Below are 16754 nucleotides of genomic sequence, written 5' to 3' on the forward strand. Positions count from 1 at the left end.
CCATATGCTTTTATCCCCTTTGAGATGAGAACACAAGGCACAGGATGCAAGTTTGAGCATTTATTTATTTTTACACTTAAATATTCTCTTTAAATACAGCATTATCACAATGAAAAGAACCTAAAAGGTCAAAAAAATGCAGAGGACCTGACAAGCTTTGGATTCACATTGAAAATTCCACCTGTGTACAGTGTGTGCGAGGAGACCGGAAAAGTCAGATGTAGCCAAGTCACTATTTAAATCGGAAGAGGAGCAGGGGCTAGAACCAAAAGGTCTCAGATTGGGAACAGGCAACAGCTCAATAGCACCAGAAGTGAGATGGGCTGTTGGGTTTACTCCATGGCTAACAAAAGTGGTTTAGGAGGAGACAGTGCGGTACCAGCATTAGTGTCACAAAGTGTGTGTGTGTGGGGGGGGGGAGGCCAAAATGCACCTTCATTAGTTATCTTTGTAAAAATAGAATAAATCCTATTAGTTCTTTGCTTAGAGCGAGAGCCCCCATCCGAACTGCTGCCCTAGGCGGCTTCTGTAGTTTCATTCAAAGCAGTCCAGCCTCTGGCCATCCTGTGTATTTCCACATCACCAGAAGGCCCCAGCCTAGTTTCATTTGCTTCTGTAACATCAAAGGGTTTGGATACAAACTAAGAAGGGAACTTTATTACCTATTAAATGTCACCAGGCAGAACCACTCTCTTTCCCTCGCCGAGGAGAGCTGCCCTGCTTCTCACAGGAGCAGACCGAATGTCCAAAGCCCTTAGATACACGCAGGAGTCAGTCTGGCAAATGGCCAATCCACAGTTACTCAACACCTCAGCAACACACACAGCCAGGTCAGCTGTGTGAAGTGGAGGGAGTTGTCCTCCTACTGGCGCAGGTGACGATTATTCCATGGGGGATTGGGGGTGAGAAGAGCTTTAGTCTTTACCTGTGGGTTCAACTAACCTCTTCCTACTCACTGGCAGCACCATCTTGGAATGCTGGGGGGGGGGAATTCTCCCTGCTAAAGGCTTCAAAGGGATCTGCTAGGAAAAGGTGTGAATGGTTAATTCCCGTCTCAAGCGCACGTTCTGCTGGGTGCAGGTCAGCCAAGGGGTGAAGCTCAAAGCGCTCAGTAGCCCAAGAAGCTCCGTTGCTGTCCTACTGCAAGAATGACTCTTAAAGCCTTTTAGTCTGTCTCAAAGGAAGGGGATTGGCTGTGGAATTAAGGCAACAAAAATGGGGGGAGGGCAGTGTTTGGGCTGTCTACAGGAGATGCCGAGCTGTGGTGGCACCAAGTGCAAGATTCAGCAGCCTGGTTAGGGACCCACTTTTGAAAGAACAGCTGCCCTGGGGGTGGGCCGGCCAGCTCCATCTATTCTAGGGCACCCAACTTTATAGCTCAGAGTGTGGAATTTGGAAATAGAGAATTTAGTGATTTCATTTGTGCCCCTCCCCTGGTAACAAACCAGGGAGAGGAGAAACATCAGCACCTGCACCAGTGTGAGCTGTTCTTGTCCATTTCTCACAGTCATGTTGATGGGGTTGTGCTCATAGCCCCAGCAGGCAGGCGAGGGGACTGCGTGGTTGATATTTAAGGATACACGGACACTGAGGCCAGAGGAGGTTCACAGTCTAAACCAGAAGAAAAGCTAGTTTGCTGAACACAACGTTCACTGCGCCAGGCAAAAGTCAGGCGGCAAGTGGATTTTAAATACCAGTCACCAAAACACAGTGGGCTCCCAAGCCCTGTTCACCTAGAGATCCAGCAAGCTGTTAACATGTAACCAACCCACCATTGACTACTTGGTATCCTTCCAGCACAAGTAGGTGCTGTAGCTACTTACTATGGGAGGGGAAACTCTTAAGAAATCTGTAATGGAACAGAGTGACACAGACGAGATTGTTGTGGCAGCCTGGCAGGCTCCAGGCATCTGAAAGAGAAGGGGAAGGTATTTCTGCTCTCCGCAGAAGTTTAGTGCTGCAGTTGTGCTGGGTCCTGGCCCTTTAGCAAGTACAGTGCCGAGAAATACAACTGGGTTCTCCTTGGGCCAGGAGAATGAGGAGACTCGGGAAGGGGTCTGTACCAGCTTTTTATCACAGAAGGAAAGATGCCTGTGAAGTTAGGGAGAAAAGTGCTTTCGCTACCTGCCTGGAAGGCAGGGTTGATGGGCTGTTAGGACAGAAATTGCGGCAGTTTTGAGAAGATTTCGTCTTTTCCCGAGTCTGGGGGAAATGCTGGGGCTTATTAGAATGATGATGATGTGCCTCCCTGCACCAGGCTGGGATGCAAGCCCAGAGCACAGCACCTTCTCTGCCACCAACATATTGCACCTTTGCAATCTCTGTGAATTCAGCAGACAGCCCTAGTAGGGAAAGGGCCAATTTCTTCCAACGACTGAACGATTTGCTGCCCACTCAGTCACCCAAGGCTGCAATTCCATTGCATGCAAACCTCTCGCCCTCCAGTTTCGACTGAGCCAGGACAGAGGATTGCTATTAAGTGACTGGGTGGCAGGAAGCTTTTTTTAGGTGAGCACATGGATCATGTTCTTGGTCCTCCCCCTCCCCACTCCACTTCCTGTGCAATTAAAACAGAAAACATTGACATGATTAGGAAACAGTTAGATAGAACCTCCCCGTCTCCACCAGGTTACCAGTCTTTACCATCCAACGTTCATACTTCCACAGAGAAGAGCAATTCCGTTGGAAGAGCCCAGGTCCAAAGAGGGAGCTCCCAGAGGGGTTTGCCACAGCCCAGCCCAGGGACTGTAGTGTCAGTTACAGGCAACGGGTCACAGAATGGCCCAGTAAACATTCAGCACATTTAAAAAAAAAAAATGAATGGCTCCATCAAGCCCATAACGGGCAGGTGATGCAGTGCTGGGAGGCAGTAAGCGGGGGCCAGGACAAAGCTACCGACGAGCAGGAGACTCTAAGCGGGGGGTTGGTTTGTAAAATGGTTGCATGCCGAAGGAGGAAACGTAACCAGTCGCGGCGGATGGTTGATCCACAGAAAGCCATCTCCCTGGGGCAGGGTAGAGCACGGAGAGCCCAGGCTGTTCCGCTGCTGGGGTGGGGTTCAGACAGGAGGTTCCAAGGGCAATGCTGAAGCAGACGGCCCGGTAGGAATGTTGTCAGTTTCACCTGGGAGGAGAAGCAGGATGGAGACTGCCACACAAACACGTTCGATATCACGGGGGAGGGGGGTAGAAGCAACCACGGAAAGACGTCCCTGCTGCCCCACAGGCCAAGTCCGGTGCTCGAAAGGGAGGAACAGGAGGCAGCTTCGCACTATTGCTTATAGGAGACAGACACAGATTCACATAGGATGGTCCCTGTGGGGGCAGGGGGGGGGGAGACACACCCAGTTCCACAAATGGGAGGGAGCTCAGCTGAGCCTCCTCGCTCAGCTGAGCCTCCTCCCTCACCTGGCACATGGAGCAGCACCTCCAGTGTTAGATGTGGTGCCCCACCCTCTCTGAAGAGGGAGCCTCTCGAGACTGCCACAAGCGCTTGGCTTCATTGGTTTTCTTTGAAATCATACAAAGCAGCCTGGCTCCCACCCCCGATACCAATTAAATAATCCTCAGCGGCTACTGCCACTCGATAAAATATCTGTCAATAAATAGACATCAGCGAAAGCTCCTGGAGGGGCCGGGGCTGGGTCACACAGCCAGGGCGGGCCCCAGGGAGCGCTCCTCCGGGGAAGGCAGCTCACACACTCTCTCCGGGGCCTGCTCCAGTCCGGACGACGGAGCGTTTGTACGGAACGGAGGAGCTGCGGCTGCCCTGCAGCTCTCGTGGGGCAGGGAGGGCTCCGTCTTGCTTGGGGCCACGGCTCTGCTGCAAGGCACCAGCGAGGCCACGGGGACGGAGAAGATGCTCAGATCCTTCTCATTCGCGTAAGGAGAGGGCGTCTCCGACTCCTCCGTGCCACTCTCCCCCTTCACCCCCAGCACGGACCTTTGGTCCACCTGGTAGTACACCACCGGCCCATTGTTCAAGTAGGGCTGGTCACCCCCAGCCGAGGCTGCCTGCTCGGTGCTGTCTGCGAAGCACAGGACAGACGAGCCCGGAGGGAGCTGGGCTTGAATGAGGATAGGCGTGGGTAGGCCTGGACACAGCCCCTCAGGCACGGCCAGAGGCTCCTCAAGGATGCACACTCCTAAGCTCTCTATGTTGGCGTCACTGGAGTCTTCCTCAGCCTTCAGCCTCTCCAGCTCCTCCGCCGTCTGCAGGTGCATGACGGCCGTCTCGTTCTCCGCCATGAACTCCTGGAAGTCTTGCGTCTCCGAGGGCTGCGTTCCCAGCCAGTCGTTGCCGGAGCCGTGCAGAGACTCCTCCTCCAGGGCCTGGGGCCGGCTCACCTGCCGCTTGTTCTCCAGCTCCAGCTTCATGATGGTGTGGAGATAGTGAGTCCGCACCCGGATGGGATTAAATTCTATTCGCCCGGCCATGTTCCCACAGCCGTCCCTGGAGCAGCCACACGGGAAGGACATGCGATCCACCTAGGAGTAAAGGGAAGTGCAGTGAGACTGTAGCTAACAACAGGGGGACATGGCCTGGCATGAGCACCTCTCCGGCTCACACCTCAGCTAAAGGAAACATGCATAGGGTTGTGTCTGCCACCGCACTACATCAAACCATTAACTGGCCCACAAGTGCAGCTCCCGCCCCCCGTTAACCCTGCCAGAACCCCTGAGGCTAATGTCTGGTCCTTCCTGGAGCTCCACATCCCCAGCCAAACCTGGGGAGTGCAAGGTGACCCTGCGGCATCTGCCTGCCTCTTCCCACCTGAGCACGTGGCTAAGAGGGGCTGACAGGTGATGGGAGGGAGGGCACATTGCTGTGGCTCTCAGATGGGAGGGATCGGTGGACAATGGCCAGCAGATGCACTGCTTGCTCCCCCTGCACCCAGCCAAGGACAGTGTGGCTAACCAGGAACCCCCTTCCCCACCCCCCCAGGTGTCTCACCATCATGGGAACAAATGCCCAGTGGGCAGGATGGGCCGGGCCACCCTAACAGCAGGTCTGGCCCTTTACTCACGAGAATCCAGGGGTATGTTCAGAGGATCCCTGCTTTGATGCAAGGACCGCAGGTGTTTGGCAGTGATGGGGGGAGCGGGGGGTCACTCCCCTCTTACTCCCTGTCCCCATTTCTGACCCTTAAATCCCAAACTGCCCACTCCGCCCCCGCCGCTTTGGTTCCCCCTCTGTCCAGGAGACGCCATCGGTGTGCTCCATGAGTCAGCCAGCAGGGGGAGCCAGTGCGGTCCATAGTTCCTGCCACATACCTCGGCAGTGTCTGGTCCCAAGCCCAGATCTCAACCCGGCAACCACCACGAGGATCTGATTACTGGCTCTTCGCAGCCACCATCTCTGTCAGACTGAACAGGGGATTCAGCTCCATGGCGGGGGCGGCAGGGAAGGGAAAGGACGACATCCCACCTACCCAGGGCAGGGATTCGACGTGTTTCTCCTCTAAGGTCCCCAGAGCCCTTTCCAGGGCAGGGAGAGGCTCAGCACAGGCCAATGCTGCAGACCTAAGAGCTCCCCCACAGCCTGGGATTTGCAAGAAGGGGCTGTTAGCGCTTTCAGTTTGGGAGCTGCCCTGCACAGCAGCCCCTGGAACCAGGCAGATGCAGGTGTTCTCTGAAGGGTCACTCCCATCCTCCCCTGCAAGCTCAGCATTGGGGAGGAGCCAGAGACCTGGCGCAGAAATTGAACCCACAGCCTCTGAGCCTAGAGACCAGCCAAGCCAGAGAGGTGCTCCGACATAATCCAGCACGGATCAGGCCAGACCCTGGTGCTACTTAGAGCTGCCCCAACTGACCTGGCATTTAATTCCAGCTTGGCTGCAAGCGCAGGCTTCAGGGTCGCAGTACAGGCGGCAGTCGCAGCCGCATTCCTCTCGCGACAGGCGGATGGCGCGCAGTTCCTGCTTCTCCTCAGCATCGATGCGGTGAACCCCGGAGGCCCGGAGCAGGGCTCGGCGCCGCTTGGTGGGCAGTGGCTGCAGAAAGAAATAGTCATCGACTTCCACGTTCTCCACATCAATGTCGTCGTCTGACACGTCCTCCAGGGTCAGGCCGTCCGCCTCCTCTGACTCCACTGTGCCGTTCTTGGTCAGCTGGGGAGACACAGGCAGAGTTAGTCCTTGGCTTGGGCCCTGGGCACGAGGCCTGGCGCTCTGCCCCAGCACACACCTGGTGAGACACCTGCTAGCGTTAGCTCCTGGAGAAGCGATCTGCCGGGAAAGGGGAGACTCAGTTGGGACCACGCACTTTAGGGACCTTCAACAGCAGCAGAAGATGCTGAGACAGATCCTTCCTCCCAATTTTCCCCTGCACAGCATCATCTGACTCAGTCACCTACTGCCTTGTCCCCACCCACCCAAGCAGAGGCCTCACGTACCGCTGGGCCTGCACCCACCCCTTCGCCCCATGGTCATTACAGCCAAAATGCCATTTCACTCAGCTGTCCAACACAACTGGAGCAGGAGGCAGGGGACTCAGCCCTCCACGTGGCATCAGCTTCACAGGGGGATCTGAGCGAGTCAGCCAGCATGAACAAACAAGCCACTGCCCGAGTGGATTCTCCACCAGGCCCCAGGTTTTCCCCTCCTCAGCCCTTTGCTGGGCCAGGCCAAGCAGCTTTCAACCCTTCAGCTTGCAATAGCCCGCAGGGCATCCTCTGCACTGACCCACCGGGATGTGCTGGGGAAGGCATTTGTGCTCATGTCAGAGGAGACGGGCTGCCCTTCCCCACCCTCTGCAAACGGGAAGATAAAAGGAGGCCGCCGTGTCTGAAAATATCTGGCCCCTCAGGAGAGGAGCAGAGTGGAGCAGCAGCAGAAGCACCCCCCCCCCCCCGGCCGGATGCAGCATACACGGCATCAGCCGTTTGAGAACAGGAGGGTCAAGTGTCTCCCAGCTTGCTGTGGTTGAAAAGTAGCTAAGGTGCCAAGCCCCGGCACCCAGGATCCTCAAGGAAAATCAATGCATGTGGCTTCAGCAGTGCAACCAACTTAGAGATACGGCTCCTGGGCTGACGGGGGTCCCATTCCGCCACCCACACACCAGGCCTGCCCCCCAGAGCAGCTGAACAAAACCTGAACCCTCTGCCCCCAATCCTCTTCCATTACAGAAATGACGGACACTCCCTGATGGGGCCGACAGGAACACAGAGCCGAGTAGTGGCTTCTCTTTCATTCCCTCTGCTCCCCAAACCCTTGGAGACCGACAGTACAGTGTGTTCTTACGGCCAAGGCTTTTGTCCTCCCCATTTCTATTTTAAATGCAGGGACTCAGGGTTCCTAACGCAGGCATGATGGAGAAGCTGCTGCTGGAATACGTGACAATACCCTAGAGGCTGCTGCTTTCGTCAGACAAGCCACAGGTTTGCGGAGGCAGAAGGAAAATTCCTGAGAGAGACATGATGCAATAACTCCAGCTTAATAACGCTCATTTCAGGAGCCATGGAGGTCAGAGCGACTCCACCTTCATTCTCTGCAATCCAGGAGGTTCCCCGCAACAGATGGCAATTCTATAGCCCTGCTTGCCACTGGCAAAGTACTGATGGCTCATGCCAGGTCCCGAGTCCTTTTTCCTGGGACAGGAGCAGCCCTGGGGCAAGGGACAGGAGTCTGGTTCCAGTCCTGTGGCTGTAAGTCCACTGGCTTCCTGCTCGTGACTGCGTTGGCTGCAGGTGCTTCGCAAACCCCGGCTCATCATCTGCCCTGTCTCTCTGCACCCCTGTTTGTCTGCCCCACATAACCCACCCTGCAGCCACACGCCCAGCAGGGGAAAAGCCCTAGAACGAGGTGGGCACTTTAAAGGCTGGATGGATTTGTGTCTGTTTGCCAAGCAGGTTGCCATGGCAGCAAGAGGCTGATTTGGAGGGCTAGCTTTGCAGACAGACATGTCCGTTCAGTAAGGGAAGTCCAGTCTCTAGGGAACCTCCCCCTCTCCCCTCCAGGGCACAGGCCAGGTACTCACCCATGGGGGATAGCCCCACTGACTGAGTCTTCTTTGTGCCTCAGCTCTAGAAGCTGGATGGAAATTGGGCAAGTTTGCAGAAAACCTAGTGCCAGGCTGAGAGAGGAGGTTTAGGCTCCAGCCAGGATCTTGTCTGTTAGTGTGCCAGGCTGCAGCCACACCACTGGCAGGATTCTGCCAGGCCGCGCCCATCACAGATTTGTTCACTCTGGTCAACGCCCACAACAGAGAGACGTAAACGACTTGAGACAAAAAATTACCTCTGGCTGCTCCCTAGGAAGCTCAGTCGTCCATCCCCACATCTGGCTCTTCCCAGCTTGGGTCCCAATCCCCCCAGAACTCGCTGTCACAGATCCACCCCCCCGCCCCCCGCAGGGCAGTTGCAGTCCCAGCAGGGGCGAATAGTGATGTCCGATCTGCCTTCTCCATGCCAACAGCGACGGAGGAATGCAGGATCGTGCCTGGTCTGGAGAAAGGCAACCAGGCGCCTCTGTCCACCCACTCTTGGAATGTGAGGACAAGAGACATTCAGCAACGGCGGAAGATAGCACACTTTAAAATGAGGTCAAAAGAAATCCTGTTCACACCACACCACAACTCCTTTCCACTCAGATGCCATTGACACCAAGAGCTCAAATAGGATTAAAAAAAGGACGGCGTATTGACAGTGACGGGAATATCCAGAGTTAGAAGAGTAAATATGAAAAGATCTCTGCCCTCCTGCTTCAGGATTTAAGTCAAACCCTCCTGCTACCGGGGTGGGGGGTTAGGAAGACACTTCCTCTGGGGGCTGCTTATCACATGCCTTCCCAGCTGCTGGGTTCCATGCACCATCCTTCGAAGCAGCTGCTATTGGCCAGACAGAGGATCCTGGACTGGGGATTCCCCCAGCAGTCACTGGGCTTTATGCGCCTTTACCCCTCCCGCTCCCCCTCAGTGATACCTTCATTTTCTTGGCATGGAGTTTCTCCTCCTTGAGGTGCTCCCGGAGGATCTCCCGATGATTCACCTCCTGCTCCTGGGCGAACTCGCACAGCGTGTACCTGCGGACGGAGTTGTGGCGCTGGGCCATGCCCAGGGAGCTGCCCCCTTGGCTGGGCACGCTGGTGAAGCCCTGGCGCCGGGCAAAATAGTAGACGGTCACCTGGTCGAAACGCACATTCTTCCTGCGCAGCTGCTTCTGCCTCTTCAGGATGGACGTGGCTGAGAGCAGAGAGAAGGGAGCATTAGACACAGGGTGAGAGCACGGGATTCTGGATGGACCCTGCTCATGCCACGACTGCCCCCAGCTCTTCCACGACACAGCAGAAGCATGGACCCTGGCGGGTTTGCTCCGAGTTGCTGTTGCTGATGCACTGGCGCCTGAAAAGACTGATCAGCTGATTTGAGGTACAAGGATGGGAGGGAGAGGGATAAGCAGGATGTTTGCGTCCATCAGGACTGGCGGCCAACTTCCAGAGCAGCCCATAGCCTGGACCTCCCTGAGGAGGAATTCATGCGTGGAAATGCCTTACCCACCCTTAGGGCTTTGCAAGAGTTACACTCAGAGGACCCTATTTGGGGAGTGGGGGAAGGGAGGCCAGTCTTAGGAATACGGACACTCTCTCTGGCTGTAAATGTCTGATAGGGTTAGAGGAACCGTGTGAAGGGGAGAAATCACATTTCCATCTGAAGATTTCTGGCAAGCAAGCCCTAAAATTCCTTTCACTGGAAACACTTATTCACTCTTGCTCATATTTATCAGTTTATTTACTTTGTCCATAGTCAGAACCACCGGGTTTGTTTGTTTTTTTGTTTTTTTTCCACAGCACATCCCCCTTCTCTGACACTGCAAGGGGTTTACCACTGGGAACAGGAGCAGCAAGATTGAAACTGAAGAGGCAGCAGACGTGCAAAGAGAGGGGAGAAGGCAGGAGAGCCGAGCCAGAACAGGTGTGATGGCTTGGCTTTTGGGCCCCTCCAGGAGACCTTTCCAAAATGGGAAGAGAAAAATCCCTTCCAAATTTTTATTTTAAAAAATCATATCTTTTTAATAATAATACAGGGCAAGCGATTTTCTAATCCAAAATATTTTTTTTTTAAAGTGAGTGGATTGAAAATAAGCTAAGTTGATAGTGGTTTCTTTAAAGGGATGGTAAATTTGGGGCTGGAGGGGAATTATGAATTTCTAATTCCTCTGATCCTTCCCGACCATTGCCAATCCTCCGAGCATCATCACTTTCCTCTGGAGCACCGAGCAGGGATCATCTTTTAGGGTCAGGTGGATGTATCACACATGCCTGAATTCATCCACTGCTGGGGGAGAGGCGGGAGCTTGGGCAGCGTAGGAGGGAATTGGACTCTCTCAACTTCCATGCTGAATGTTAAAGCATCCCTAGAGAGTCTCAGGGAAGAGAGTTAGTTTGCACAGGGAAATTAAAAAATAAAGCACCTCAACTGTGCTCTTGGTTGGAGACCGTTTGTCATGGAATCCATGCCTGCCACCCACCCCTCATTTGCAGTCCAGTGTCAGGCAAGGTCATCTAACTGAACCCAGTGTGAGAAGATGGAAGGGCAAAGACCAGATCTGTCCAGAGGGAACCCATTTGACTATGTTTTCAGCCCACAAAGCATGGACACCAGCATTTCCCTGGGCGTGATTTGCACTTGTCTCCTGCTAGTGAGATGTGAAATGAGCCAGATGCTGGGTCCACCAGTGAGGTCAGACAAATGAAACGCCACAGAGCAGCTCTGCAACCCTCCCCTCCCCCCGTCCACCAGCTCAGCCACTCACGTATGAAGCCCATGGTGCTTGGGGGGTTGAGGCTATCGCAGCTGTCGGCGCTGTCGCTGTTGGAGATCTCATCGTCCGAGTTGGAGACGGGTGAGCCCACATCCACATCTTCAAACTTCCTCTTGAGGCTGCCGCTGGCGATTGCATCCATTTGTCTCTGGCTCGCATGGAGAGCCAAAGAGCATAAAAAAGGAGAAGTCAGCTGCAAGAACTCCACCACCAGCCCCAGGGCTATCGTGGAGGCTCAGCGGGTACCTGGGGATAAACAGGGAGCATGGGGGAGAGAAAGTCAGCAATCCACCAGCACCAAGCTAAAGCCCCTGAGCTTACACCGAGGCACCTACCGGCCGTTGTACAGCAGCCCCCATCTCCACAGCATGCACTGCTGCAGTGGCTGCCAAATGCCTTCTTGGAAAGGGGCTACTGGGCTGAGTCCCTAGCAGTTGCTTTTCCAAGTTAGGGCATCAAGACCCCCCCCCCCAAAAAAACCTTCTGGTTATAAGCACCAGTAACATCACGCTGCTTGAAAAGCAGCAGAGTGGCAAACCCTTAGTGCTACAGTGATGTTTATGCATTAAATGATAAGCCAACATGGGAGGCAATAGAAAAGGATAAAGAGAACTCTGTGCCAGGACTCCAGCAAACTCTGCTGCCCACAGGTACCATCGACACACCATTTGTTCTTGGCTCATACAGAGGTGTCATGACAGAACCATGGGATGGTTGGATGCCTCCTTTGCTATAGACTTGCCAAGACAGAAGTCCTGCATGGAGTTTAAGTTATTTACGCTTTTAGATGCCAGCTGGGTTTCCTATTCCTCAACATGTTATGTCAGACATGTGGTCCGATACACTCAGCTGACTGGGATAAAAAAGTCTGTCCCGGCCTTGTGTGTAGCATATGGTGAGGAAAAATGCATGCTCACAAACCACCAAAGGAAGTTGGACGGGAAGCCTAAATCAAACAGGTTTCATATTTAGAATCAGCTGGACCTAAGCTACTGGGGTGATGGTGGCCAAATTAGCAGAGGAACCGTATCAAGAATGGTTCAGAAGAGACTTCTATTGAGGCTGGACTAGATGACCTCCTGAGGTCCCTTCCAACCCTGATATTCTATGATTCTATGCTAGACTGAACAATGTTTACCACACATGGAGGAGTACAAGCTATAAAGACGTAAAAGGATTCCACAGAAGAGGTAACAGGATCAGACAACCCTGCCCAGATATTCTTAACTAACCATCTCTGTCTAGTCTGCTCTGCAACTATGGGAGAATCTCACTCGTAAAACAAGTCCTAGGGGCAGATTGTAAGCGTGAAGCTAACGCAAAAATGGTGATTTACATGAGCCCCACAGTAGAAAGAAAGGCATATGGCAAAGGCATAGAACTAGGTAAGTTCATGGAGGATAGGTCCATCAATGGCTATTAGCAAGGATGAACAGGGATGGTGTCCCTAGCCTCTGATTGCCATACACTGGGAATGGGGCAACAGGGGATGAATCACTTGATGATTCCCTGTTCTGTTCATTCCCTCTGGGGCACCTGGCATTGGCCACTATCGGAAAATAGGATACTGGGCTAGATGGACCTTTGGTCTGACCCAGTATGGCTGTTATGTTCATATGGCACATGTTTAGCTGAATATCAAGCTCGATAAGAGTAGATGCCTGTAGCTTCCACAAATACAACAGGGCCCCTATTTTACTAAATAATTGGGGATTGAATAGTTCATGGAATTGGACATCTCAAAATTATAGTAGGTTTAGTGCACAAGCTGCCATCTGGTGCACCTGCATTGTTTTCTTCTTGTCCTTCAAACCACTGCAAAGCAATTTTCAATGCACTGAAGGCACTGGGATGCGAAAGGATGTCGACTTGTTCTTCATTGACATCCCTTTCATGATGTGATTTCTTCCCCCCATTGGGAAAAACAGTTCATATAACTGGTTGTATAAAAGACTGGTGTTCAAAAAAAACAAACCCAATCAATCAAGATTCTACTATACCCAAGAACACAGTTCCCAGCATCACATCATGAGATATGTAATAACTTACTGCAATTTGAGTGACTTCTCAGGGTGTAAGTGTAAGAAAGTCACACCTATATGTAAGCTTAGATCAGTTTTCAAACCTATTTAAACTGGTGTAAATCCCTGCATAGACACTCTTATTTCAGTTTAAGAGTGAGTGACTTATAGTGGTTTATTTTAAGCCAATTCCTAATTGACTTAAGCTAAATGAAAATAAGCCTGTCTGAAATCAAAATACAGGAGTCCGCACAGCCATTTGCGCCGGTTTAATTAAACAGGTTTAAAATCACCCCCTTTAAGGTAAAACACATTCAATTCTCTCATGTAGACAAGGTCTTAGCTTAGAAGTGGCATCACAGGAAGCCAGGGGCTCCTATACACAAAAGCAGCCATGATTATATCAAGTTCTCGTTTTAGGATCCAGTGAGAAGACAAGTGTAACAGGTCACAGGTTTATAGGGTATTTGCTAATAACACTAGGACTGAGTTGAATGCAGAGAAAAAGTAGAACCAGCTGCATTGTTCTTGGCTTCAGCGCTGTCTTCCTGGCTGATTTCCACAGTAAATGCAGAGCTGGGGACTGTTCTAGGAACAAACCACTAACTAGCGCTGCCTCTAAAGGCCACACACCCAGCCTCCTAACCAACTGGGCACTTCAGAAACTCAGTGGGGAGAAGAGACTGAATCAAAGTGGGTAGTTCTCTCCCCATCCCCACTTCAAGCAGAGAGAGACATTCACTATAAAGCAATGTTCTCTTGCCAAGTCAAGAAACAGCAGAACGGCGTGAAACAGGCACCATTTCTCTTGTGCCTGATGTTTAGAGGCACGGGTCACTAGGATACTGAGGATTTGGTCCAGAATGACTTTGATCTGCGCCCTTCTTCTGAGGCAGATGAATACAGAATACTTCAGGGATACCTGGGGCAGCTGACAGTCTCCTCTGAGCTCCTTGCTAGATGGAAGAGAGAGTCTTTATGCTTTTTAATAAAGCATCTCCGCCAGAGCCAAGAGAAAGACCCAGACATACAGACCTTTGTCTTCAGAGGTGCGGTCTGATAGGCAAGTGGTCTGAAGGGCAGCAGAATGAGATAAGGCCAGCCAAATGCCGAGATCTCCTCCTCAGGGTCAGGCTGGAGTTTATAGAAAGTGCCATTCAAACCATAACACAACTCTATCAGAACAAGCCAAGGGGAGCAATCCTACCCTTTACACCTTGCCCAGACCATTGCATGTGTTCTGGATAGTTTTTAAAACTCATTTCTTCTGGAGCAGGGCTGGGTTCCAGGCCACATCCCTGGTGGTTGGGATCCTGAGCCCAACACCCACCCACCCAGCCTTCCCCCTCCCCTCAGTCTCCTCTGCACTTGTCTATTCCCTTCTACAAGCTAGCAACTGTTCCCATGACAACAAGTTGAACAAATGGGTTTGAAAAACATGTCAGCCGACTGCATGTATCAGGAGGCGAGAGGCTCCTGACTGCAGGACAGAGCTTCCTGGGGGAATCAAACGATTCCACGCTCGATTCCTTCACACAAAACGGGAAGCAGCCCCACCCCTTCGCCTCCAGTTTTGGACTCTTCCCTGCACTGAACAGTTAAAAGTGCATGGATTCACTCCAGGGTTCTGGGGGCCTCCAACCTCTTCAAAATCAAGAGGAAATGAGACTGCTCCCCCGCCCCGAAAACAAGCGGAGTAAAAACCTGTGAGTCTCATACAGCTGACACAGCAGAAAAGGAGAAGCTAAGAAGTCAACGAGCGCTTTGCAAATATCGAATTACTCCCAGGAGGCTGAGCAATAGCATCCTCAGGTTTGCCTATAAGCAGAGTTACACCAGTTGAAGAGGTGGAATGTTAAACTGATTTAGTTAACCCAGTGCCAAAGGCTGCTGGGATGCTCTTATTTTGATTTAAACCAGGCTTGTTTCATTTTAGCTTAAATTGATTAGGAACTGGTTTAAGCTAAACTGAAATAAGCCCCTCTTCAACCCAAAATAAGAGTCTACACAAGGGTTTGCACAGATTTAACTGGACTGAGGTCCAGATGCTTTCAATGGACTATTGAATCCCTCCAAATTGCTGATGCTGCCGCCAAAGGCATCCTGCTCACTTGTTTGACCAGAATATCACCTCTCCCCTTGGAGATGCTCCACCCGCTCCCCTTTGCACTGCACATCCCATTCACAGGGTCTGCCTTTGCCTCCAAGGCTATGCATCTCAAAGCTCCTGCCTACATCTGACCTGATCTTCTTTCACATTCCCACCTCCCTTTGCAATGCCAATGGCGCCTGCCTCAATACCCCCGTCGTCATCTTCTCACCAACACATCTTGGAAATTTCTTCCATCCCCTTCAAGACACCTCCGTCTCAGTCAAGCCCCTCCCAATATCTTACTCTTGCCATCTTGCCTATTGAGATACAATGTATATGGATAACAAGAATGTCCAGTGTTATCTTACTTAATGACAACAAAAATGTTGGCAGGGATATTAAGTCTCATGCTTCAGGGCTTGAGCCAATCTCTATTAGAGATCAGGATGAGATGTCAGATGGGGTATGGGGGGAGAGAGGGAGAGAGTGAGAGAGAGAGTGAGGGGGGGGGCAGATTATCCCACATCTGGCTGTATTTATGCCTTCCTCTGAAAATTATGACACTGGCTACTGCTGGCTGACGGAACATCGAGCTAGATAGACCTTGGGTGCGATCCAATATGGTAAATTATTTTTCGTCTTCTTTATGACGGCAGCTCTTAAGAACCAACTAAGAACAGGGCCCCACTTGTGCTAGGCACTGCACAGAGTAGTAGTCAGTCCCTGCCAAGGACCTCAGTCTAAATAGACAAGATAGAAATGAGGTGGGGGAAGGGGTAGAACACAAAAGCAGACTGAACAATGGGATGGCACCAAACAGCATGTTAGTGCCACAATTTTTTTGGGGTGGGGGTGCTAAATGGAAAGGAAAGTGAATGAAGAGGGGACATTGAAAGGAAGGGGAATGAGGGGAACAGGGCAAGGAGAAGATGGTAAGAGACAGAGATGGAGAGACTGATGTGGGGAGACAGACGGTTGGAGCAAAGAGCCAAAAATCGGCAAAGGGCAGAGGAAGTCAAGTCAAAACCATAATGTGGTGTTTGAAGGAGGGTTGTACAGCTATGTGTATGTGTGTACACACCCCTCCCACAAGAAACAAGCTCCCCTCTACAGTAAAGTCCTTCTCCCACCTCACTGTGATACTGAGGTGGTTCCAGAAGAAATCTCTGGCTAATGGGGCTCTGGCAATCATATTCCCACCCGAAGTTGCAGAAGAGGGTTCAGAAACAAGATGCTACTGCATACGGGGAAACTGACCCATCCCCTTTTACGGTTTCCAGCAGAGGTGTCGACAAATAGCCTTCTGCCCCTTTGGACATCATGCATTTGTATGGAATGGGCATCCAGAACCATACTGGGGAAGTTGAAGCTCTTCAGATTTGACACCTTGGATCGAGGCCTTACAAAGGGCCCATAAGAACTGTCAAGTTCATTCTCAAACTTCATGCCCTGATATCATCATCATCAAGACAAGACAGCAGCAGCAGCATCAAGCGCCCTTCCTTCAACTAGCAGAAACTATACTCAGGGCCCAAGGGCATATCTCCTCCTTTTCCACTCATCACCCACAGCAGGCGAGGGACATTGAAAAAATATTTCATGAGGTGGCAGGGAGGAAAAGAAAGAAAAGAAGCTTCTGGTAACAAGTGCTAAAAGAGGTAGAGTCTTTTTTGGAAGCACGTGGCCCTATTCACGTCTGACGGTAGCATGTTACCTCGGCTGAGTATTAAGTGACCTGATTTCTCCTTAGGGGAGAAAGAAACACAAACGGTCAAGAATTTAATTAACAATGAACTCCACTGAATCTCCAGATTCCAGTGCACCTCTGAATTAGCCTCCCTCAGCAATACGTTAGTGTGGGTGGAGCTTGCCTCCTCCAGCAT

The 16754-nt window shown here is 51.8% G+C and overlaps 1 protein-coding gene across 4 annotated transcripts in view; it reads right to left on the minus strand.

Moving 5' to 3' along the window:
• Positions 1-38: 38 nt before the first annotated feature.
• CSRNP2 (cysteine and serine rich nuclear protein 2) overlaps positions 39-16754 on the minus strand; it is a 30628-nt gene continuing 13912 nt past the window's right edge. For all 4 annotated transcript variants that reach the window (XM_044994430.1, XM_044994431.1, XM_044994429.1 and 1 more), the window contains 4 exons: positions 10750-11004; positions 8920-9179; positions 5813-6109; positions 39-4487 (listed from right to left, as the gene is read on the minus strand). In XM_044994430.1, coding sequence (XP_044850365.1) covers positions 3645-4487; positions 5813-6109; positions 8920-9179; positions 10750-10900 — 1551 coding nt within the window. In that variant the 5' untranslated portion in view covers positions 10901-11004 and the 3' untranslated portion in view covers positions 39-3644. The remainder of the gene's footprint in view (positions 4488-5812; positions 6110-8919; positions 9180-10749; positions 11005-16754) is intronic.

This window comes from Mauremys mutica, chromosome 20 (genome assembly GCF_020497125.1).
Source record: "Mauremys mutica isolate MM-2020 ecotype Southern chromosome 20, ASM2049712v1, whole genome shotgun sequence".
Lineage (NCBI taxonomy): Eukaryota > Metazoa > Chordata > Testudines > Geoemydidae > Mauremys > Mauremys mutica.